General features: G+C 45.0%; 1 protein-coding gene across 1 annotated transcript in view; it reads right to left on the reverse strand.

Annotated features, from left to right (window-relative positions):
- Positions 1-25,532, reverse strand: part of LOC115091155 (mitogen-activated protein kinase 12-like) — a 54,117-nt gene that overhangs the window by 18,413 nt on the left and 10,172 nt on the right. The window contains exons 4-7 of the mRNA XM_029601110.1: positions 20,140-20,251; positions 17,917-17,946; positions 6,591-6,638; positions 434-548 (exon numbers count right to left, since the gene is read on the reverse strand). Of these exons, the coding sequence (XP_029456970.1) occupies positions 434-548; positions 6,591-6,638; positions 17,917-17,946; positions 20,140-20,251 (305 nt within the window). The remainder of the gene's footprint in view (positions 1-433; positions 549-6,590; positions 6,639-17,916; positions 17,947-20,139; positions 20,252-25,532) is intronic.

A 25,532-nucleotide genomic window follows, 5' to 3' on the forward strand; every position in this document is an offset into this window, starting at 1 on the left:
ACCCCCCCGGCCCTATCTAAACCCCCCCCACCTTTGTTGGCAGATTTACGCCTGCTAAAAGCAGGCGTAAATCTGCGCGCGTCAGTGGGCTGCTGGCGCGCCATCACCCGACCCGGGGGCTGGTCCAGAGGCCTTGACCACGCCCCCGGTCCTGCCCCAAACCGCCCCCTGACCCCAGACACGCCCCTCCCCGCCCCTTTTACGAAGCCCCGGGACTTACGCGCGTCCCAGGGCTGTGCGCGCGCTGGCGGCCTACGCGCGCAGGGCATTTAAAATCCGGCCCTTAATCTTAAAATTAGGAGCGCACATACACACACCTGGCCTATTTTATAACACGCGTGCATACTTGCATGCATAATACAAAATTTCAGCACATCTGGCAGCGCACCCATTTTAAACTTCCCATCAAAATGTAATTTTTTGCTTTCATTACCTGTTTGAGTGTAATGCATCCAGCTGAGAATTACTTCTGGTGCTCTGTACCATCTTGTTACCACATATCCTGTCATTTCATTGCCTGTCTGTCGAGCCAGACCAAAATCTAAAATCTAAAGTCATAAATGGAGTTTAAAGTCTGTTACCAAAATAGGAAAAAATATAGCAGTTTAAAGTAATTTCTCTAAAAATAAAACAAAAACAACCCAATTACAATAAGAACATAAGAACATGCCATACTGGGTCAGACCAAGGGTCCATCAAGCCCAGCATCCGGTTTGCAACAGTGGCCAATCCAGGCTATAAGTACCTGGCAAGTACCCAAACACTAAGGGGTAGATTTTCAGAGGGTTATGTGCATAACCCCCGAAAACCTACCCAAAACCTCCCCTGTGCGCGCCGAGCCTATCTTGCATAGGCTTCCGGCGAGCGCAAAGCCCCGGGACGCGCGTAAGTCCCGGGGCTTTCCTGGGAGGGGGGCGTATCGGGGGCATGTTGCGACGGCGTGTCATTGGGGGCGTGGGGGGGCGTGTCGCGGTCGGCACGTCATCTGGGGGCGGGGCCATGGGCATGGTTCTGGCCCGGGGGCATTCCGGGGGCGTGGCCGCGGGCTCTGGACCAGCCCCCGGACTGGAACATGGTGCGCCGGCAGCCGGCCCTTCGCACACAAGTTACGCCCGCCTCGAGCAGGCGTAACTTTCGCGACAAAGGTAGGAGGGGGTGTAGATAGGGCCGGGGGATGGGTTAGGTAGGAGAAGGCCAAAGGAAAGTTCCCTCCGAGGCCGCTCCGAAATCGAGGGAACGGAGGCAGGCTGCGCAGCTCGGCGTGCGCAGGCTGCCGATTTTGGGCAGCCTTGCGCGCGCCGACCCCGGATTTTAATAGCTATGCGCGTATCTATTGAAATCTCACGTACTCTTGTTCGCGCCTGGTGCGCAAACAAAAGTACGCGTGTGCACAACTTTATAAAATCTACCCCTAAGTATATCTCATGCTACTGATGCCAGTAATAGCAGTGGCTATTTTCTAAGTCAACTTGATTAATAGCAGGTAATGGACTTCTCCTCCAAAAACTTATCCAAACCTTTTTTAAACACAGCTACACTAACTGCACTAACCATATCCCCTGGCAACAAATTCCAGAGTTTAATTGTGTGTTGAGTGAAAAAGAACTTTCTCTGCTTAGTTTTAAATGTGCTACTTGCTAACTTCATAGAGTGCCCCCTAGTCCTACTGTTATCCAAAAGAGTAAATTACTGATTCACATTTACCCATTCTAGACCTCTCATGATTTTAAACACCTCTATCATATCCTCCCTCAGCTGTCTCTTCTCCAAGCTGAACAGTCATAACCTCTTTAGCCTTTCCTCATAGGGGAGCTGTTCCATCCCCTTTATCATTTTGGCCGTCCTTCTCTGTACCTTCTCCATCGCTGTTAGAGGTTTGCTCCTCCAGAGGGGAGGAGTTAGCACTCTGTTATAATCTCCGTGCTGAGTTGCAATCTGTATGGTTCTGATGTTTGATGGACGGAGACAATAGATGAGAGCTAGCACTCTGTTATGCTCAGCTCCTGAAGTGGGAGGAGTGAGCACACTGTAGTAAATAGGTGAATCCTTGGGCTGATGGCAGGTGACAGTGCCCCCAGGAGGATATCCTGAGAGGGACCACTGGCTAGGCTTGAGTATGGAGACAGACACAGATAGTTCTTTTATTAGACAGGTTAGTAGAACCACAAGAGGTGGCAGTAGTGAGCTGGTATGCCCGGCAGGGCTGAAGTCCCTCAGATACTGGAACTGCGATCCCAGGGTTGCTGAGCTGTAGGAAGACTATAGATAGTGAGTAGACAGGGTATGCTGTATACATAGCCAGTAGTAGATGACAATCTCACATAGAATCTTAAAGAGGCTCAGTAGCTGGAAAGAGTTAGGCCTTCGAGGAGCGAGTACCTGGTCCCAGGGAAAGCTCTGAGAGAGTGATGGCAACTCACGATTGTCTGTATCTGTAATAGCTTCTAGGCAGTAGAGCATCTTCAGAGTCTTCAGGAACATGGGCCCTCGAGGAGCAAGTACCGGTTCCTATCTGCAATCTGAAATAGAGAAAAGAGAGCAAGGCCCCCGAGCAGCGGGTACCCCTGGTAAGTCCGAGGAGGCAGTGTAGCTTGGACGAATCCGTAGTCTTTGCGTAGACCGTCGAAGTCTACCGAAGTCCGTAGTCCTTAATAACTCGAATCGTAAGCGCAAGTGAAGACCTTTTATGTTGGAAGCGGATGACGTCATTACAGGGGACGCCCCTGAGGTTTGCGCCCTTGCTGGTACATACTTCGGAGCGTGAGTGCGCACCCTACGTCATCAGTAACATGGCGGATCCGCAGCGTCGAGCCAGTCCGGGGACACCGGGGAGAAGTGGCATGGAGACGCCGTGGCAGCAAGCCGTCCATCAGGCTCGGAGGGAGTCGCCATAGAGGTAGAGAAGGTGGAGCGAGGGCGAAGAGCTGGCCCAAACGCAACAGTCACAACTATATCTTTTTTGAGATGCGGCAACAGAATTGTACACAGTATTCAAGGTGCGGTCTCACTATGGACCGATACAGAGGCATCATGACATTTTCCATTTTATTCACCATTCCCTTCCTAATAATTCCTAACATTCCGTTTGCTTTTTTGACTGCCGCAGCACACTGAGCCGACGATTTCAATGTGTTAACCACTATGACGCCTAGATCTCTTTCTTGGGTGGTAGCACCTAATATGGAACCTAACATTGTGTAACTATAGCATGGGTTATTTTTCACTATATGCATCACCTTACACTTATCCATATTAAATTTCATCTGCCATTTGGATGCCCACTTTTCGAGTCTCACAAGGTCCTCCTGGGATTTATCACAATCTGCTTGTGATTTAACTACTCTGAATAATTTTGTATCATCTGCAACTTTGATTACCTCACTTGTCGTATTCCTTTCCAGATCATTTATAAATATATTGAAAAGCACAGGTCCCAGTACAGATCCCTGAGGCACTCCACTGCCCACCCCCCTCCATTGAGAAAATTGTCCATTTAATCCTACTCTCTGTTAGGGATGTGAATCGTTTTAGGACGATTAAAATTATCGTCCGATAATTTTAATATCGTCTTAAACCGTTATGGAACACAATACAATAGAGATTCTAACGATTTATCGTTATAAATCGTTAGAATCGTGAGCCGGCACACTAAAACCCCCTAAAACCCACCCCCGACCCTTTAAATTAAATCCCCCACCCTCCCGAACCCCCCCCAAATGACTTAAATAACCTGCGGGTCCAGCGGCGGTCCGGAACGGCAGCGGTCCGGAACGGGCTCCTGCTCCTGAATCTTGTTGTCTTCAGCTGGCGCCATTTTCCAAAAATGGCGGCGGCCATAGACGGACACGATTGGACGGCAGGAGGTCCTTCCGGACCCCCGTTTTCGTACCTGCTCCTGAATCTTGTTGTCTTCAGCCAGCGCCATTTTCCAAAATGGCGCCGAAAAATGGCGGCGGCCATAGACGAACACGATTGGACGGCAGGAGGTCCTTCCGGACCCCCGCTGGACTTTTGGCAAGTCTCGTGGGGGTCAGGAGGCCCCCCACAAGCTGGCCAAAAGTTCCTGGAGGTCCAGCGGGGGTCAGGGAGCGATTTCCCGCCGCGAATCGTTTTCGTACGGAAAATGGCGCCGGCAGGAGATCGACTGCAGGAGGTTGTTCAGCGAGGCGCCGGAACCCTCGCTGAACGACCTCCTGCAGTCGATCTCCTGCCGGCACCATTTTCCGTACGAAAACGATTCGCGGCGGGAAATCGCTCCCTGACCCCCGCTGGACCTCCAGGAACTTTTGGCCAGCTTGTGGGGGGCCTCCTGACCCCCACGAGACTTGCCAAAAGTCCAGCGGGGGTCCGGAAGGACCTCCTGCCGTCCAATCGTGTTCGTCTATGGCCGCCGCCATTTTTCGGCGCCATTTTGGAAAATGGCGCCGGCTGAAGACAACAAGATTCAGGAGCAGGAGCCCGTTCCGGACCGCTGCCGTTCCGGACCGCCGCTGGACCCGCAGGTTATTTAAGTCATTTGGGGGGGGTTCGGGAGGGTGGGGGATTTAATTTAAAGGGTCGGGGTGGGTTTTAGGGGGTTTTAATGTGCCGGTTTTGCGATTTTTCGATTTTTCGATTTTTCACAATTTTTCACGATATTTTACCCCCCCAAACGGCAACAATACGATTCCCTCCCCCTCCCAGCCGAAATCGATCGTTAAGACGATCGAGGACATGATTCACATCCCTACTCTCTGTTTCCTGCCTACAGTCCACTTACCATTTCAAAAATTGTATGCTTGTGAAAAGGAGTCTAGGACTCTCTTTTGATGTAAGAAGTGTCTTACGGTCAAGTACTTTGAGGCCAGTATTTAAAATCTACAGTTGCTGTAATGCCAACTTTAAAAATGTACAAATATGAAGTATATAAATCTGCTGCCATGTTGACCAAGAATATGTACGAATATGAAAAAGAACAAATAACTGTTGTGATGTTGACCTACATTATTAATGCTAGCATAGAATATGATTGTCAACCAGGAATATGAACGCTGATTTTGTAAACCATTGTGATCTTATTCTGGAACGTTGGTATATAAAAAAAAAACCCTAAATAAACAAACAAATAAATAAATAAATAAATAAATAAATAAAAAACCTGAAAAATGGATAACTTATCCAGCTAAAGTTAGCCTGATAAGTTGTCAGGGATATTCAGTGGGATAAACCATCCCCAGAACACCCCTGAAATGCCTCCCATTTATCTGACTAAATGTTATTTGCAAAATGACTTATTCAGATAAAATAAAGTGGGTTTAATAATAATTGAATAGGTTGACCTGGAAAGCCATTTTAAGTTAATTGCCTTCTTTTTTACTCCAAAAGGGGACAAAGAGATATGGAGGGCAATCTTTGAAGGACCTACCCATGTAATTTGGGGCATTATGTGAGTGGATCTGGCTATTGTAAAACTTACCCTCTCTTGGCCCTTGTATTTTATATCACCAGTACTTTTACCCCCATAAAAGTGACATTCACAGGGGTGTGTTCAGTTTGGGGCAGTAAACTACCTGCATACAACTGAATGGTCAAATATACACTCACAAATTTCCTGTGCCTAAACCATTGGCAGACACAGTAAATGCCAAGTATATGGGTACTTTTGTACCCACATAGCTTTAAGCAAATTGCAAAAATGGAAATCACCTTGTCGGTTTCTCTTTGAAAATTTGCTAGAAGTATTAGGATACAAAAGCACTCATGTGCCTGGCCACTCTCCAGCTTACCAAATATTGCCCCGAACTTGACTTGCCCAAAGTCATAAAGAAAGTCTATGGCAGAGGTGAACCTTAATCTCATGTCCCAGAACTTCCCCTGAATCATAGTCCAGTTCTCTAAGGAGTAAAACAGACCTCCTAAGAGTCATAATCATTTCCAGGAAAACAGGATTCTTTTGCCAAAATAATAATTGGTTCTCCAGGAATGGGAAAACTGGTTAGCCTTTCACAGAATAAAACCACTTGAGATTATATCTTCTCGGCCCATCTTCCTCGTCCACTTCAATCTTTTCTCCCTGTTGGGCAACTCTTAAATATCATTAACGCCTCAAGATCGTTCTCTATGTCTTGTACCTTTATGAGATGACTAAGCTTTGACCACTTGATTATGTAATCTCTACACAACAAATACAACAATTTTCTGGCATTTTCCAAGAAAGGTGTGGACCAAAGCAGAACCATAATAATTCAACTTTCATTTTAACAAGACATTTGGATATTTTAGGCAGGCTATTTGTTCTTCTAGCCTCTCTCCTAATGTAATGAAAGTTCTTTCACCCCTGACACAAATTTGGATACTCTGCCATATCTACATAAATTTATATTTAACTTCAGGTTAGAACAGGGCTTCCCAAACCTGTCCTGGTGACCCACAACCATTTGGGTTTTCAGGATACACGTTGGAAACCCAGTATATGCAAATTTATCTCATGCATCTTTGTTGTGGATATTCTGAAAACCCAAATGTCTATGAGATCACCAGAACAGGTTTGGGAAGTCCTGGTTTAGAATCAGTGAAGCCCCCTGAGGTTCTATTACATTTACATTCCTTACCTTCAGTTCACCATTTTCATTCACACCCAGGTTACTGGGTTTCAGATCCTGCAACAGAGAAAGTATGTCAGCATTAGCGGGATCTAGATGGTTCCCATATGAGCCATCAAGAATAACACCATTACACCTTGCGTTACACTCTCTGGAGGACATGAAGACAACCAATGTCCAACCCATGCAGATTAGAACACAATCATGCTATTTCATCTCCAACCTAAGGCACATCTCATTATTTGTAATAATGTTAATTTTAATCCTAAATCGTCTTCAGCTCTATCTATAAGTTCTCAGCGTTAGCTGTAAGTTCTCATGATGTTAGACCTGTTATTTGTACCCTCTTGTTTGATATAATGTTCGATTGTTCGATGTAATTTCTAACTTTGGTTTTATGTAAACCGACGTGATATGTACCAGTACATGAACATCGGTATATAAAAGCTTTTAAATAAAAATAAATAAGATCTCATTAGAAACCTTCCTGAGTCCCACAGCCATTCATACTGCATCTTACCTGAGAAGTCCAGCACCTGCGAGAATGAATGTCATTTTTTTGTATAAAATACTGAACAGCTCAATTCATAAACTGCTCTGCTGTTCAGTTTATGGGTAGAGAAGGAGAACAACACTGAGCAGGGATATTCCACATCAGAATTACCCATCCAATGGTCAGAGGCATGATAAGGAAACGACCTGGTCCTCTCAGCTCTCTTCTCAGTTCATAGTTATTTCAGCAGATTAGAATCTCCTTTCTTTATTGATTTACTTCATTTTCTTATCCATCTTACTCCAGAAAATCTCAAAAACAGATCCCAAATTTAGAACCCCAAACAAACAATCTTAAAACCAGACTTTACCAAAATAAAATCCAAAAAGTGTAGGCAAGCACAATACACCTACAGTATATTTCTTTTTTGTTTTGATGGAATGTTTCTTGAAGATCAATTAATAAAACAGCAATGTAACATTTCAGCAAAACAATTACGGCCATATTTTAAAACCCCGGCGCGCTTAAACCCTGTGGCCGGGCCTATTTTCAAATGGGCCCAGCCACGCACATAAACCCCGGGACGTGAGTAAGTGCTGGGGCCTCAAAAGGAGGCAGAGTGGGGCAGTCCGAGACAGCACCATTTCTCGCTGTCCCGGAGCCTCACGCGCCGGCCAGCTGCCAGCGTGCACAAGTTACTTCAGGTCGGGCCCTGAAGAAACTTGCAAACTAAAAGGTAAAAAAAAAAAGGGTTTTAGAGGGTGGAGAGGAGAGGGGAAGGGAGGTTAGGGTAGGGGATAGGATAGTTCCCTCCCAGTCTGTTCCTTAATTGGAGCGGACTGGGAAGGAACTGGGAAAGGCCCCGATCTCGTCACCGTGCGATTTTGCTATATATTTGACACCCCCCCCCCCCCTTGGACGCACCACCTGGGATTTTATAACATGCATGTGCATGTTATAAAATCCCGAATCCATGCGCGCGCCCCAGGCAGCGCACACACTTTTTAAAAATCTAGCCCTTAGCCACTATATCAAAATATGACTAACACCTTTCTCTACCCTCTCCAACAACAGGCTGAAAGGAAAATTCACATTAAAAAATAAATAAATAAAAAATAAATAGAATGAATTAAAATGAAAATTCTTTATATATTTCTAAGCTAACATACAGCCCTACCCTGATGTAAACTCTCTAGTGTTTACCCTCACTTTTTTCTCCCTCAGTCAGTAGTGCTATATACAGGGCCAGCTCTAGGGCAAAAGACACCCTCCCCAAAGACCAGCTGTAAATTCATCATCTCTTCTAAAGGATCCAGATATTTAATTCTGTTTTTGGAATAACCATCAGATCTGTGGAGAATCTAATGTCCTGTGCTAATTTGCTCCAGAATTTAGGCGCCTTACAAGGTAAGATTGTGCCCTCGCCTGTGTCAGCTTAGCAATATTTAGGGATGGTGTCGCCAAGACCCACATTCTCTAAACACAAACACTAGTTTGCTGCATACTTCAGTTTTTCACTTGGTTACTCGGCGCCTTTCCCATGTAATGCATTCAGTGTTGTAAGTGGAATCTTAAATTATATCCGGGCCGAGACCTGAAGCCAGTGTTACCGTGCCAACACTGGAGAAATGTGCGGCAAATGTGCAGCTGAATTCTGGATTAACTGCATCTTCCTCAATAGTTCTGTAGGCAAAAGTTAGGTATAACCCATTACAGGTAATCCAGTTGAGACTGAATTACATCATATACAACAGATGAAAACTGGGGCTCATCAAAGAATGGGTGAGCTATTCAAAACTGGTGCTTTACTATGGCCTTACCATAGTATAAATTGTCCTTTATGGTACATTTGTTCTAGTTTTATCTTTTTAAATATTTACTGTGTTCTTTATGGCTTGTAATAAGTTTGTAGATTAAATTTACCAGATGATGTTGGTCATAAGAAATAAAAATAAGACCGTGGTTATTGTTGGCAGATAAAGCCCCAGCTTGCCCAATTATTCCTGTCTACTGTCGCCACAGATCCTACTTGTCTATGGTCATTTCCCTCCCTTGCTCTTACCACTGTCCTCTGTTATCTACCCAGCATGCTTGAATTCTGTGACAGATTTGGTTACCTTCACCCTTTCATCCACTATCCTTTTAAACTGGAGTGAAGGAGCAGCCTAGCGGTTAGAGCACCAGGCTGCAAAACAGAACTATCATGGTTCAAATCCTGCTGTAACTCCTTGCGACCTTGGGCAAGTCACTTCACCCTCTACTGCCTCAGGTACAAACTTGGGGGCTTATTTACTAAAGGTTTTCTCTCATTTTGTGTCTACAGGGAAAAATGCTTACAAGTACATTTTCAAAGACCTGCGCGTGTAAGATTAGGGGCTTACTCGCATGGCCGGGCCTTGCACGTGCTGCGCACATTTTACAAAGGGCTTGGCCACATGTGGGCCGGGGGCGTGATCTGGGCGGGAAGGGGGGACGTGCCAGGATAGTGCCATTGGACTCTGTTCTGGGGAATTGCACGCCGGCAACCGGCCGGGGCACGGAGATTACTTCTGTTGCATAGGAACAGTAAGAATGAAAATAAAAAATCTGGGGATAGTTAGGGGATAGTTAATTGGAGCAGACTGGGAGGTAACGGGGGACCGACTGATCGCTTCGCCGTGCGTAGGTTATAATGTCGTCTTAACGACAGTATAGAAAATCTGATCAATAAAAATAAAATCCCTCCCCCCACGAGTCGCGGGCTGCCCGCACGGATTTTAAAATCCCGTACACGTGTGCATGGCCATCGGATTTTGTAACGTGCGCACTGGCGCATGCACGTTATAAAATCACATCCCTATGCATGCGCTGGGAACTACGCGCAACGCATGTGTGCAGATCTTAAAATCAATCCCTCAGTGAATAGGGCTCTAAGATTATAAGCCCTCTGGAAACAAGGAAATACCTACAGTATCTAAATTAAATCTGCTTTAAAGTGGCTGACCAGTCACAAGAGGCAGAAGATGAATCTAAAATTAAATGAACAAAATAATGTATTTTCTAGCCTGATCTATTTATTTATTTATTTATTTGGCATTTTTATATACCGAAATTCATGGAGCAATGTTACATATCATTTCAGTTTACATTATAACATTAACAAGCATGTAAGAATGCGATTACATCGAACAGGTAGAGTAACCTTGGATCAAGGAACTGGGGAATAAAAGTACAATAAATACGATAACGAAATGAGATTCTGGACTAAAACCTGGCTAAGTATCTAGGAGTCATGATACATGGTGCACATTGAGGGGAGATTATTGGTATGGATTAAAAGCTTGTTTGAATAGCCAAGTTTTGAGTCTCTTTTTAAAGGTGATTGGGCAAGATTCCTTCCGGAGTTCTGGAGGTAGAGAGTTCCATCGTGCAGGGCCCGCTGTGGATAGAGTTCGTTTATTTAATGAGGTTTTGATGGGTGGGGCGAGGAGAGTATCTCTATAAGCTGCTCTCACCGGTCTGGAGGAAATATGTGGTTGAAAAGGGATATTGAGATCCAGTGGAATGAGCTTGTGTATAGATTTGTGTATGATTGTTAGTACTTTGTAAGAGATTCTGAACTTAATTGGAAGCCAGTGTAGGTTTCTTAAGATGGGGGTAATATGATTTCTTTTGTTAGACTTAGTCAGAATCCTGGCTGAAGCGTTTTGAAGCATTTGTAATGGTTTTATGGTGTTAGCTGGGAGGCCGAGTAGGAGGGAATTACAATAGTCAATTTTTGAAAAAATGATTGCTTGTAGGACTGACCGGTAGTCTTGGAAGTGAAGGAGCGGTCTGAGCCGTTTCAGGACTTGCAATTTATAGAAGCCATCCTTAGTAGTATTATTAATAAATCTCTTTAGGTTTAATTGATTGTCCAAGATGACTCCGAGGTTTCTGACTTGAGAGGAGAAGGAAGGTTGACTAGTAGAGAGTATGTTGGACATTGCATAGTTACTGTCCTGTGAAACGAGGAGTAATTCAGTTTTATTGGAATTAAGGATTAAGTTAAGGCTAATGAGCAGGTTGTTGATGGCTAGGAGGCATTTGTTCCAGAATTCTAGTGTTTTTTGTAAAGATTCCGTAACTGGGATGAATATTTGTACATCGTCTGCGTAGATGTAATGGGTTAATTTTAGATTGGAGAGGAGCTGGCAAAGTGGTAATAGATAAATGTTGAAGAGGGTGGGGGATAAGGATGAGCCTTGAGGGACTCCCAGAGAAGAGCGGACTGGATGTGATTCGTTATTGTTGACTCTGACCTTGTAAAATCTGTTATGTAGAAAAGATTTGAACCAGCTGAGAGCAGTGCCTTTTATGCCGATGTCAGATAGCCAATCCAGAAGTGTTGAGTGGTTAACGTGTCAAAAGCGGCCGATAGGTCGAGGAGAATGAGTAGACCAGGTTGTTTTTTATCTAGATTCCACAGTATTGTGTCTGTTAGAGAGATTAAGAGAGCTTCTGTATTTTGGGCTTTTTGGAAGCCGAACTGAGAGGGGGCTAGTATTTTGTTATCATCTAAGTATTCCGAGAGTTGCTTATTAACTATTTTTTCTAAGATTTTGGAAATGAAGGGCTCACATCTGATGTCACAGATGTGAGCCCTTGGGCTGTGGTATGGTTGATGCAACTTAGCAGGAGAACCCAGTAGGCCCCTGCCGACAGCTGATGGATTCGCTCTTACTGGGACTGGAGCTAGAGCTTCACGTATACCAGCCCCATTCCTCGCAGGTTGAGCTCTTGCATTCCAGGGGCCAGCAGGACTAAGGCAAAAGTCCTGTAAGAAGCAATCAGATGAAGTAAAGGTGTGGGCAGTGGTCAGGGCTGACAGCGGGCAAGGGTAACTGGTTCCAGGCCTAGGTTGGGGCCAGTGGCGGATTCACGATGTCAGACTGGCCCGGGTATTCGCCACCCAGGCCAGCCCAGGACACATCACGTGGTCTGCCGAGCACGGCTCTGTCACGGCCGCGCACGGCAGACCATGTGACTGGAGCGATCGGCCCACCAGAGATGTCCGATCCCCCGATAGGCCAATCCACCCCTGGTTGGGGCTGGCAGTGAGCAAACAGTATCCAGGTCCAAGCAAGAGTCATGGCAGGCAGCAATCCCAAAGACTATTCCATATCCGTATCCAGTCAAGGGCGACTGCCCCACCGACTATACCCCACTAGTTAGCTGGATAAGTTTATCTAGTTAACTAGCTGAGCCACTTAGTGGCTGACTATTGTCCCTATAATTCCCCCTCCATTGTTTCCTTCAGAAGTTGTCATGTATCTTCTTTGTGATGGAACAATCACTGTGGCTTTCAATCCAGAGGTAACTGCTTACAGGTTTCTGTTTGAATCAAATGTGCTACATAAAAAATTTTAATTGGATCGGCCTGGTGGCTGAGTGACAAGCACTACACAGTGCAACGTGGAGGACTTGGCTTTGATTCCTGGGCGAGGACTGTATTCCGCACATCAGCAGCCGGAGCTGGGGATCCTGTGGAGGCAGTGTTCACAGCTCCTTGGAGAAAGGGAAGGAATCCCAGTCATTGTGCAATAGTGGCACCTTGTGGTTGGACGTAGGGCCTCCAAATGCAGGAGCCTGATGTGTGGTTCCTGGCCAAGGATTGTTGCTTCAATGACTGGGTTGAGTTGGGTAGAGGCTGTGTAATAGGGAAAAATCCTGGTAGTTGTAAATGAAGGCTCACAGCACCAAAGCCCAACAGAAGCCTTTTCCAGTTCAGCTGGAAGCCCAAAGCAGAAGGAGGAAGTTGTCCCACCCAAAAAAAAAATCACTTCCTTAGCATTCAGGTAGGTCAGTTCTAACGAGTGGGTTATGCACTTCTGCCAGCAGATGGAGACAGAACAAAAGCTAAAGTCACGGTTATATCGTCCCGCCCCGACATCAGCCCACCAGTATTCTCCTTCTCCAACAGATAGTGGACATGCATTTCCCTTTAGAAGATTAGCTGTGAGTAAAAAAAAAAAAAAAAAAAGAAGAAAGAAGTTTGAAAGGAGATGTCTATGTAGCACCACTTACCTCCTGAGTTGATCCCATGCAGTCCCTCTCTCAGCAGAATGCCTCAGTCCAGTAGCCTTGACTGGCATAGACCTAAATTCCAATTAATGGTTGCAGGCCGAGTGAGGCTCGGCGGTGAAGGCTTTTAGCTCTCAGGCAGGGAGGGCTGAGCTCATGTAAAAGTATTTTACTTTAAAAAAAAAAAAAAGACAGTGAAAAGGAAGAAAGCAGGGGAAGAGCCTGCTCACGTCTCTGCAGAGTTCTGTGAGGTGAGGAGAGAGTGCAGGTATGAGAGGTTGAGCAGCAGTTTTGGCTATCGGTCTGCACGCTTACAGCATGGTGCCCATGGAGAAGAAACCTCTGCTTGCCACATCAGGGCCATTCAGCCGGAGCTTTCTTTAAGCCTGTATCAGCACTGCCCAGTTGCTTGGGGAGATTTACCTCCTTCTGATTTTGCCAGCAATAGTCCATCTCTTTGGTCTGAAGGGAGTGGGACCGACGGAGATGCGGCAGGGGTGACCCCCTCCCTTGATTGATCCACGGGTTGAGTCCTCAGGGGACACTGGCTCGCAGGACGTCAGGCTCGGGCCTATGGGGCCTGGAGTGGACCCATCCTCCACTTCCTGGGTAGAATTCTTCCAGGGATTGCAGACATTTCTACAGAGCCAGTCTGCTGGCTCTGAGTGCTCCTCAACCTGTTTCCACGATCAAGCACCATGGTGCAATGCGGTCAGACAGAGCTCAATTGCAGGTGGGTCAGGATGATACCAATGGTGATGGGAGTGACTCTCCTGGTGAGAAAGGGGACATTCCCCCAGATTTGTCGCCATATAACACTCTTCTCCATTTCTTTCAGAGAGATGAGTTGTCTGGTTTGATCTCTCAGACCTTGAAGACCCTCGGAGTGGCTGGACCTGACTCCTTGGGGAAGCAGAAGGAGGACCCTATTTTGGTCACCTGCGCAAGGCTTCTAGTTTCTTCCCCTTCCTGGATGCTATCCAGGAGTCTGGAATGGAGCACACCAGAGGCATCTTTTAAAGGGGAAGCATCTTGGCGGGAAGCATCTTGGATCCGCAGGCCAGAGAACAACTGAGTTTCCCTAGGGTAGATGCTTTAGTATGTTCTGTCACGAAGCATACCACCATCCCAGTAGAGGGAGGTGCAGCTCTGAAGGATGCTCAGGATAGGAGGATTGGGGCTATTCTGAAGCAAGTATTTCAGGCAGTGACAATGAATTTGCAAATTGCTTCTTGTTGCACTTTGGTAGCTCAGGCTACCTTGTGTTTTTGTCAAGAATCTGGTGGGGTCCGAAATTGGACCTATGATAGAATCGGTGGTCATCTTCTTGGCTGATGTGGGCTGTGATTAGGTACGCACAGCCATGCAGTACCCTTCTGTATGTGTTTCCGCCCTGGCCTCTGATAGGCAAGCTGGTCCGGAAGTTTACAAGTCAAACCAGCACCGTCCTTTTAGTGGCTCCAGATTGGGCTCGAAAGCCATGGTACGCCGATATCCAGAGACTTTTGGTGGGCAGTCCCCTCTGGCTACCATCTCGGACAGATCTATTACGTCGGGCCCATTCTGCATGAGGATAAAGGGCGATTCTGTCTTACAGTTTGGCCACTGAAAGAGCTCGGTTGTTGAAGTTGGGTTTTTCGCCTGCAGTAATTTCCACTCTCCTTTGGGCCCAGAAATTTTCTACTTCTTTAGGCTATGTTAGAGTTTAGAGGTGTTCTGAGCGAGGCACTCAGCTGCTCAAGGTGGATATTCCTTTGATTTTGGAATTTTTACAAGATGACTTGCTTAAGGGTTTGACCCTTAACACCTTGAGGGTTCAAATTGCAGCCCTGGCTTATTATAGGGGGAGAGTCTTCCCACACAGATGTGTCCCGTTTCTTGCAAGGAGTTAAGCATCTTCGCCCCCTGTTGCAGCTTCCAGTGCCTCTGTGAACTTTAACTTGGTTCTCAAGTTTTTAGCAGGTCCGATTTTTCAACTGCTGCGCACTCTTTCCTTGTGGCTGCTTGCCTTGAAAACAGTTTTTCTGGTAGCAACTTGTTCGGCACGTCAGGTCTCTGAGCTGCAGGCCCTTTCCTGCCGGGAGCCTTTCCTCCGTATGACTCTGGGTGCAGACCAGCTTTGAACTGTGCCTTCCTTTTTGCCCAAAGTAGTTTTAGAGTTTCATTTGAATCAGTCCATTTCTCTGCTGGCGTTGTACAGGGACAGAGATGAAGCTGAGTACTGCCTTTTGCATTCCTTGGATGTCGAGCGTCATTTACTGCAGTATTTGGAGGTGACTAAGGCTGTTCGGAAGTCTGATCGCCTGTTTGTGCTCCATGGTGGAGGTACGCAAGGAGCACTGGTGACACGGGTAATTAAGTCATTACGGCAGCCTATGTGGTTGCTGAAGTTGCCTTACTGAAACAGATTAGAGTGCATTCTACGAGGGCTCAGGCAGTATCGTGGGTGGAACTTCGTTTGTTGTCGCCTGCTGAAATTTACTGAGTGGTCATCTTTGCACACCTCCAAGCATTACTGCTTGGACGTTAGGGCAAGGGAAGACACCGCTTTTGCACAGGTGATTTTGACTGGTCCACTGGCAGCCTCCCAACCTTTTCGAGATTAGCTTTGATACATCCCACTCATTGGGATTGACCTCCCTGAACACTAAAGAAGGAGAAATGAATATATACTTGATAATTTTCTTTCCTTTCGTGAAGTGTAGGTCAATCCCAGACCCGTCCTCTGCTGCTGGAGTTTGAATTTGTGGTTAGCGAGTTCTTCACTGACAACTGGTAAGTGGCTTCTCTAGCCCTTAGTTTGCTAGATTTGTTCCTTCTTTTGGCTGAGTTCAATGTTCTTTGAGAAACATAAACAATGGACTGTTTATAATAATGTTCAAGTGTAATCAGGTTTGTCCACAGTTTGGCTTTCCAGAGAATATTGGCAGGCTGATGTCGGGGCAGGACTATATAGCCATGATGTCAGCTTTTGCTCAGTCTCCATCTGCTGGCAGAGGTGCATAACCCACTCATTGGGATTGACCTACCCTTCACTAAAGGAAAGGAAATTATCAGGTAAGTAGTAATTTCTCCATTTTTAATTATTAGTATGATAACATAGTAGATGACAGTATGTAAAGACCGATTCATCCTTCCAGTATGCCCAGTTTTTCTAATGATAATGGTAACGACTACTATTAAAGTGAACACAAGCTTGGACAAAATTATTTAGTGTCAAATCAAAATAGGGTTACTGTTGTGTCTGTGGACACTTGGGCACAGGTGAGATTGGCTCTGCCTGCAGGGAGGAGCCCTGCAGGCAAAGCAGAGACAAAACAGGACTTTCACCTATACCAGCCCATGTTCCCCTCAGGTTAAGCCATTGGGTGCCGGGACTGGCAGGACTAAGGTGAGGGTCTCTGCTGATGACAGGAGATGTGGTCCAAGGCCAGGCAAGTGTCATAGGCAGGTGGCGGTCAGGTGTATCCAGAGTCCAGGTAGATGTCAAATCAGGTACCCATCCAAGGAAGAAGAAGAGGAACGGATATGGCTGAGGCAGACAGGCAAGGCAAGAGCAGATCGGTTAGGTGAGGATTGGGGCAGGTACAGATGAAGACTGATACAGGCTGAAGACGAAGACTGGGACAGGCTTGGGAAGCAACATGCACTACGCTTGGTAGCTGGACCTGTTGCTGAGGTAGTGAGGGAAAAACGGGGAGAGCCTTTTATAGGGCTAGGCATGTGATGTCATCAGGAGGTGCCACGGGGCTTTTCTCACTGCAGGCCCTTTAAATACAGTGACATTGGGTGCTCATGCACCTAAGGAGGAGCGAGGCTGGTTGGGGCTAGCAGAAAATGTCATAATGCCTCTATATCACTCCATGGTGAGACCGCACCTGGAATACTGAGTACAATTCTGGTCGCCGCATCTCAAAAAAGATATAGTTGCGATGGAGAAGGTACAGAGAAGGGCAACCAAAATGATAAAGGAGATGGAACAGCTCCCCTATGAGGAAAGGCTGAAGAGGTTAGGGCTGTTCAGCTTGGAGAAGAGACAGCTGAGGGGGGATATGATAGAGGTCTTTAAGATCATGAGAGGTCTTGAACGGGTAGATGTGAATCGGTTACTTACACTTTCGAATAATAGAAGGACTAGGGAGCATTCCATGAAGTTAGCAAGTAGCACATTTAAGACTAATCAGAGATTTATTTTTTTTTCACTCAATGCACAATAAAGCTCTGGAATTTGTTGCCAGAGGATGTGGTTAGTGCAGTTAGTGTAGCTGGGTTCAAAAAAGGTTTGGATAAGTTCTTGGAGGAGAAGTCCATTAACTGCTATTAATCAAGTTTACTTAGGGAATAGACACTGCTATTAATTGCATCAGTAGCATGGGATCTTCTTGGTGTTTGGGTACTTGCCAGGTTCTTGTGGCCTGGTTTGGCCTCTGTTGGAAACAGGTTGCTGGGCTTGATGGACCCTTGGTCTGACCCAGCATGGCAATTTCTTATGTTCTTATCCTGCTGAGTGGTGCGCCAGTGGTGCCTCACCACATCAGAGAGTGGCGTCCCGCCACATGGAGATCCAGTGGCGTCGGGCCATGTTGGGAGCCAGTGGGAACAGCCCAGCCAGAGAGCTGAGTGAGGCGGTTTGTGGGAGCAGCCTGCAGACTGCCAAACGCAACAGTTACAAAAAAGGGTGAACATACAGGATGACAATTAAGGGGAGTTCCTGGTTTCAAAGAGACTTATAAGCATTTCCCTATAGCACTTCATGAGCATAACATACCATCTCTGAAATTGTGTCACAAGTGTACTTACCCTATGCACAATCCCAGCAGAATGTATATACTGTGAATGAGAAGGGGTTACAAGTTATATTCTACCCATACCAGCAGCGAAATAAACAAAATGTTATGCAGAGATTGCCTTAAGACTCATCACAGAATCAAATTCAGCACAGGTTGAATCCTTGAACAGAGGATCTGAATCTGATACAAGTCCTATCTGGTGAATGAGTGGGTGTGGGCTAGTGTATTTTTAGGAATGCTTCACACAGACCCTCTTTGAAAAGAGACATTTCAGTTTTGTCTTTTTTGTTGTTGCTTTACAGAATCTGAGTTAACCATTTGTTGATAGTCCCCACTATTTACCACCGTTAATTAAAGTTTTCTTTTCACCTCCTCGAAAATTAAAATGGGCTATCTCATCCCTTCCTCCATTTACAGAGACACATTTCCTCAAAACCTGCCTCCTGCCAAGTCAACAAAAGCAACGCCTACCCATTGGCTTCTATCAGCTCAATCAAATATCCAGATTCTTTGGTCTTTCTTGCCTTCCTTTGTGATAGGAAGGCAAGCAAGGCTGTGTTTGAACATCACCAAATGTACAAAAGTAGTGGGGGTGGGATGGGCAGACTTCTGATGAACAAACAGTGGGTGACCGGAAGATAACAACCATTTGGAATGTAAAACAAGCGTGAAGTGGCTTCATATGGGCTAAAAGATTGACATGGAAGTCAAGGATGGACTCAGAATATTTTTAATTCTGTTTGTCTCATGCTGATCGGTTCTGTAGCTATGGTCTGAAAAATTGTCAGGTTTGAATATGCCTTGAACTGGAGTTTTGCACTCATTAAAAATCCCCACACACATTTAATGAGGTGGCTGGGGTTGAAAGCCTCAACGACTGACGCTGCTGCTCACAGATTTCAAACTTGTGCTAATTCAACCATTTTTCTGTACTTAATGAGGTGGAAACCCAAAGTCTTCCTGGAGCTTACACTAGAAGAATAACCTATTCTATCATGCTGCATTATAATTAGGGCTCTTGGATTTTTATTTTTACAGATAAATTACACACATGAAATTGAAATGTCTTTTTTTTTCCACAAAAGAATGGATGAATGTAGTTCTGGTGAAAGTGAACAATAACAACAAATATATACAGTATATAAGAAAAAGTTAAACTCTTATTTTTAGAAACCTATGTGCATTCATTCTTAAGCAGAGATATCTTCATTAAGAAGCCAAAACTAAAATGAAAAAAATATAAAATACAGAAATGTGAAATATTTAATAAATATGGATGGAAAAGTACAAAAATATGTATCATAATACTTGAAGCCTCAATTATATTTTGTGTCTATTTCTCAATAACAGTGGTTAAGCTCATACCAGTAGAGAAGAAAAGAATTAATCAATCACCAATTAAGTACATCACTACGATGCCAGTTTCGTGGGTCTATTAAGTTTTGGATTTCTGGGTTCAGTAATTTGGTTTCTTTTCCAGTAATTACTGACTCTTAAGGAACAATAAGAAATAGCAGGATTTGCTACTTCTGTTCCTTATATCTTGTAGACTGACATACCATCTGCCATTCGTTCATACTCAAGGGGAGATAGATCAGCCTCTATGTGAAATTTCTGCATTCCAAACAGGCAGACCTGTTCATGTCCTGTATCTCGTGTGAAAGCGAGGCATGTACTAACAAGACTCATAGGTTTTATGAATACATTCCGCCCCCTCACCTGCAAGATATATTGTGAGGCCTCTCAACCTTTGCTCTCGCTCCTTGGTGTGAGAAAATGTATTGTCAGGGCTTCCAAATGCAAGGATCAGAAAAGGACTCCTCTTAGGTCTCAAAGCTGTTTTTTGCAGATACCAGGACCAGATGGCTCCATTTATACAAAAGTTTCCTTGCAGTCTTAATTTTTAATCGGCAATCCCATAACATTCTGATGGTTTGCGTTTTGCTTTCCCAATAGAGAATGCAAGATTATAAGTACCAGAATGCTTTGGAATCAGAATTATAAAAACAATGATCAGTCAGAAATTGCCTGAATTTATGGAATCATCTGACCCATCATAGGGAACTACAATAGTCAGAACTGGTTTTTCATTGAACTACATAAATAAGATGAAGGTGATAGGGTTTACATATATTCCTACTCTTCAGAACATAAAAATCTCTATGCTTCCACTTCCACCTCTAAGAGAACAGGTGATAAAAAAAAAAAAAAAGCTAAAATCAGCCTCTCTCACCTGGAGCCCTCGGAGGATCTGATAGAGAAAATAAATGGCCATATTCTGGGTGAGTTCCTGTGTCTTCATGATCTGACCCAGGTCCTGAGCCATGAACGGCATCACTAGGTAACTGCAACCAACACAAGAAAACTGAGTTAGTGAGATCATAACAACAACTTCAGCTCCTTACCCCACCCTCAAGAGGAGGCATTTTCTGCTGTTTACTTCCCACTCTGCACTTTTCTGGGAAAAGTTATTATTTAACAAAAATAATACATTTATATAGCATTTTAATTCAAAAAGTGTTACCCAATTCACCCCATAATGCCCACATGTAGGTTATGGTACTCTTGATCCAATTAGGCAGTCACAGACGTTTTTGTCTGTGAACCATTTTTGGAAAGTTGAATAGACTTGAAATTCCCTACATCTCATTGGCTCAAAGGGATACTTTCAGATTGCTTAACCAATGATGAACATCCCTTGGAGCCTAATGAAATGATGTTTTATTATTCTTTTAAACACAGGCAGTATACTCATATAAGAAGCACAGCAAACCTCAAAGTACATAATTTCCCATATATCTCAAAAAGCTATCATTTAACTAGTCAGAGATACCTGGCCTTGCTCAGGTTATCAGATTCAGCAAGCAGATGAGGTTCCCTAGCCACAACTGGAACATCCCACAGGCCCCACTCTCTTGGTTCTGGAGAAGTCCAACACAGCTTTCAACTTTACTCCAATCATCTCTGGCCTAGGTCTCTTCAGACACTTTCTCGCTGCTTCTAACTCTCAACTCTTGTAGGACTTTGTGGAAACCCCAATTCTCCTTTCAGCTTTTCACTCCTTAACTCTTCTTGGAACCCCTTAGCACTGAATTTAACACCCGCTCCTTCCCTTTGGCTGAAGTCCCCCCAGAGCCCCCCACCATGAGACTCCTTCCTCTGTGACCAGCAGCTAATCCTCGTGGAGCAGCTTTTATACCATTCTGATATCTTCCCCTATTAGACTGAGATATACTGCCAGTCATGCACTGGCACACTCTTCCATGCACTCCACTTGATCCCTAAAGCTGGAAAATTCCACATTTTAACATATAGATTACATTCACTCTAACCAATCCATACGCCATCTAATGATCAGAGTACCCCACTGCGCCAGACAGACTCACCGACCAACCGACACAAGCCTTTTATATAGATAGATAGATAGATACATTTACAGCTGTAACAATATCAGACTGAGAAGGAGATTGTTTGAACCTGACCAACATCCTGACTAATGAGCCTACTTCACAAATCTCAGTAGGCTCCCTATATTTTATAATTTTCTTTCAAGTTTCCTTTGAGTGAGTATGTCAGTTTCTCTATTGTAGCAATAGCAGGAGCATGACATCTCCAACACTGCCTCTGAAGGGCAAACTTCCTGAAATACACTAGCGTGTCTGGCAGCATGAATTTAATGATGAACCAATTCTTTTATTACAGTTAGAAAGAGCACTATTCACTCATCTCCTAAAGAGACATCGTGCAGTGATTACAGTCAAATAAGTATTGATGATAGTACTTAGGATTCAAATAGAGACCTCAAAGTCCTGGACAGACCCATATTTCCAGCACACAGCCAGAAGTACCACATCCCCTCCAACAAAGGACTAGATGATTTAAAATCAGAGAAAAAATATTATTTTTTTCTACAACAAATAGATATATAAGTCCTCCTCCAAATATTTCTCCAGTCATCTAGATCCAAATTGGCCTGGAGCTTTGAATTCCAATCTTCAATGGTTCTAGCAGGAGCATCTACTGTACTTTTAGCATTTCTGCAGTGAGCTTTTGATAAATCAAAGATGTTATTTTGTTTCCAGAAATGTGATATTCTGCCTTTTTCCAAACTGGCCTCAAAGTGGATTATAATTGTAGAGACTATGTGGTCTCCACTAGATGGCACTAGTTCCCAACCCTTGGTTAGACAGCAGCAAAGGGAAAGACCATTCAGTACAGCATTTCCCTAGAGCTTGTCTGGAATAGGGAGTCCGGGGGGGACACTAGTCCAAGTTAGAGTGCAGCAGTGTAGAATTGCATTTGACGGAGGAGTTGTTTCAGTGTGCTCTCCAAATTGGGCCCCCAGTCTAGCACAGAAAGGGGGAGACACTGCCCTGCCAGTTCCTCTGTTAGGACTGGATGGGAGAGAGAAAGGTGGAAGGAGTTTTGTAGTTTTTCTGAATTTTTACTATTTTGACCTGTACCATTCCTGGCAGTCAGTATCCTCTGGTCAGGGTGGTCAGGAGGACTGTGCACCTTTTCACCCAGACCAAGAAGAGGTTACAATGCCCATTCAAGGAGAGAAGAGAAAGTTTTCTCCAGTCTGAGTTTTCCTTACCCAGAGCTGGAAGCCGTGCTTTCAGTATTTAGCCTAGAGGACTGCATCTATTCAAGTGGAAGAAGAATTCAGAGAAGGACATCTGGAGACAGATTGGAGATCAGGAGTACATGTGGACCTCAGGTATTGTGGGGAAAAGACAGGGACATCCACAACTAGGACGCTTCGGCCAATTGAGACACTTAGTCAATCCACTCCATGAAAGATAAGAAAGTGTCAAGACCTTACATTGAGGACACATCCACAGAGGTAGAGACCCTAAAATGATGTACTCCTACATGGCTGAAGAACCAGGATGTAATTGGACCCTTTATTATTTGCTCCTATTGATTCTTTCACAATCAACCCCAGGACATTTTATTTTGAACACCCAGCCAGAGAGTCCAGCCTCTTTTGTCAAGGTACCTGCCCCAGAGAGCTATGGTAATACACACATAAGGAAGTTCACTTATGCCCTGGGCCTAGAAGGTTATCCTTCCCCCCAGAAGCAAGGACATACCCCTTGGGAAAATAAGAGGGGGAAAGAGACTGAGAAGGTAGCCCCAAAAATAAAAATGTTTTATGGCCCTTTGGGGTACAGCTTATCTCCCAAAAAAAGGGTTACATAATTAAATAAGAATGGCTAATAGGGATACAAGAGTTATATTTGTTCAAGACTAGAGTCATGTGCAGTTTTATGGAGTCAGTCTCGGGCATATTTCTACCACTAGCAAATAGATTGGGGAAAGGCATGGATGAACAGCCGCGTCTTTGCTTCCTTCCAGAAAGTGAGGTAGGACAGTACAAGGTGAAGGGATAGTGGTATCTCATTACAGATTTTGGGTGCTTAACAACTGAAGGCCCAAAGAATTTTGTACTGACCAAATTCTCAGACATTGGGGGGGGAGGGAGGGGGCCCAAGGTGGCAGAGGGAGGTGAGAAGAGTTTTCTAGTAGGGGTGTAGGAGGTAAGAAGATGGGAGAGATATTCAGAAGCTTGCTTATTTACACATTTGAAAGACAAAGCAAAGGGTTTTGAATTTAATCCTGGTCTCTGTCAGGAGCCAGTGCAGTTTCGTGTTTGGACTCCTGCTTACCAGGATACTTTCCAGTGCATCAGGAGACCTAGAAGAGCAACCCAAAGAATTGTGTCGAAAACATCTTGGCATAACTGGAGTTATAAATAATTAGGGGTAGATGTACAAAAACGGCGCGTTCGTGTACTTTTGTTGGCGCTCCAGGCGCCAACAAAAGTACGCGGGATTTTAGTAGATACGCGCGTAGCCGCGCGTATCCGCTAAAATCCGGGATCGGCGCGCGCAAGGCTATCGATTCCGTATAGCCGGCGCGCGCCGAGCTGCGCAGCCTACCTCCGTTCCCTCCGAGGCCGCTCTGAAATCGGAGCGGCCTCGGAGGGAACTTTCTTTTGCCCTCCCCTCACCTTCCCCTACCTAACCCACCCGCCCGGCCCTGTCTAAACCCCCCCCCTTACCTTTGTCGGGGGATTTACGCCTCCCGGAGGGAGACGTAAATCCCCGCGTGCCAGCGGGCCGCTAGCGCGCCGGGACGCGACCTGGGGGCGGGTCCGGAGGGCACTGCCATGCCCCCGGACCGCCCCAGGCCGTAACCACGCCCCCGGGCCCGCCCCCGAAACGCTCCCGACACGCCCCGAAAACGCTGCACGGATCGGGCCCGCCCCCCTCTGAAAACCCCGGGACTTACGCGAGTCCCGGGGCTCTGCGTGCGCCGGTAGGCCTATGTAAAATAGGCGCACCGGCGAGCAGGGCTCTTAAAATCCGCCCCTAAGGGTTTTTCCCATAGACACAAAGGGGAGAAAAGCCTTAATGAATCTTGCCCTAAGTTCAGAATTAGAGCATTTTATTGCATCTGGGGAGGATATGGTACTGGCTTTTCTCTCATCACAGATACAAGTGAGAGTAAGGTTGACAACCAGGAAATAACTAGTTGAGCTGAGAAGAAATGCAGTTTCAACCCACCAGCTGCAGACTGGTGTTGCATCAGGGTAGCGTTCTTTCCAAACTTTCAGTTTTCAAGGAAATTTAGACAGGCCAGATTGCAAAGCTGGTGCAAGAATTTAGGAATGCTATTGCAGTTGCTGCAAAATATTTATTATTCATCTATTTAAAATCTTTTATAGTCCTCTACTTCCAGATAATTGCCCAGTGTGGATTACAAAGTAACAATTATAAAATTATCCTGACATCCCATAAAATACAACATTATAATAAAAACAACTAAAACATTCTTTTTAAAACTTAAAACTGAGCTGTACTACTATTCACTATCTAAAATACAGCTGCATGCCTAATAAAGGATAAAAGAATTGATCGTCTTGTCCTACTTCCCCATAGCTCATATTGGCTCCCTGTGGCACAGAGGATTTGCTTTAAAACTCTTTGTATAATTTTTTTTGCAGGATTATCCCATATGGACACTGATATCATCTTAACAAGCTGTGAGCTGTCCCATCTTTCCCAATCATTAAACTGATGGTCATCAAACTTGTGCTTTTTCTTGCTTTGTCTTTGCACTCTGGAACTGTTTGTCTAGAGATTAGCTTAGAGATGAATTTAACTTTTTGAAAAAAAAAAAAAAAGGCAAGACCTAGCTGTTGAGCAGGCTCTTCCCGATTCATTAGCAGTTACGAGTTATTTTATCTGAATTAGGGAGGAATGTCTATGAAGGGGGGAGGGGTTGGATTCTTTTATTTGGGGTTAATCTTGCATCTGGCAAATATATAAGATTTTAATTTGTTAACTGGAATAAGGTGGGACTGTCAGTTTTGGCAAGGGGACTGGGGTACAGTTTTGAAGTTTTGTTCTCTGATTTATGCCGCAGTTGCTATGTATGACGATTAGATGGGACCATTAAGTGTGAGTTGCTGTATTATTGTCTATGCACTGTGTTGTATTGCAGATGGGGAGAAGGGGAGGGGAAGTTTTGCATAATAATATTGTATTTGTTTTTACTTTGGGGCTTTGCCACACAAGGCAGGTATTCAAGTGTAAACTAAAACTGGGATTAACATAT

The sequence above is a fragment of the Rhinatrema bivittatum genome, chromosome 4, assembly GCF_901001135.1.
Source record: "Rhinatrema bivittatum chromosome 4, aRhiBiv1.1, whole genome shotgun sequence".
Classification (NCBI taxonomy): Eukaryota; Metazoa; Chordata; class Amphibia; order Gymnophiona; family Rhinatrematidae; genus Rhinatrema; species Rhinatrema bivittatum.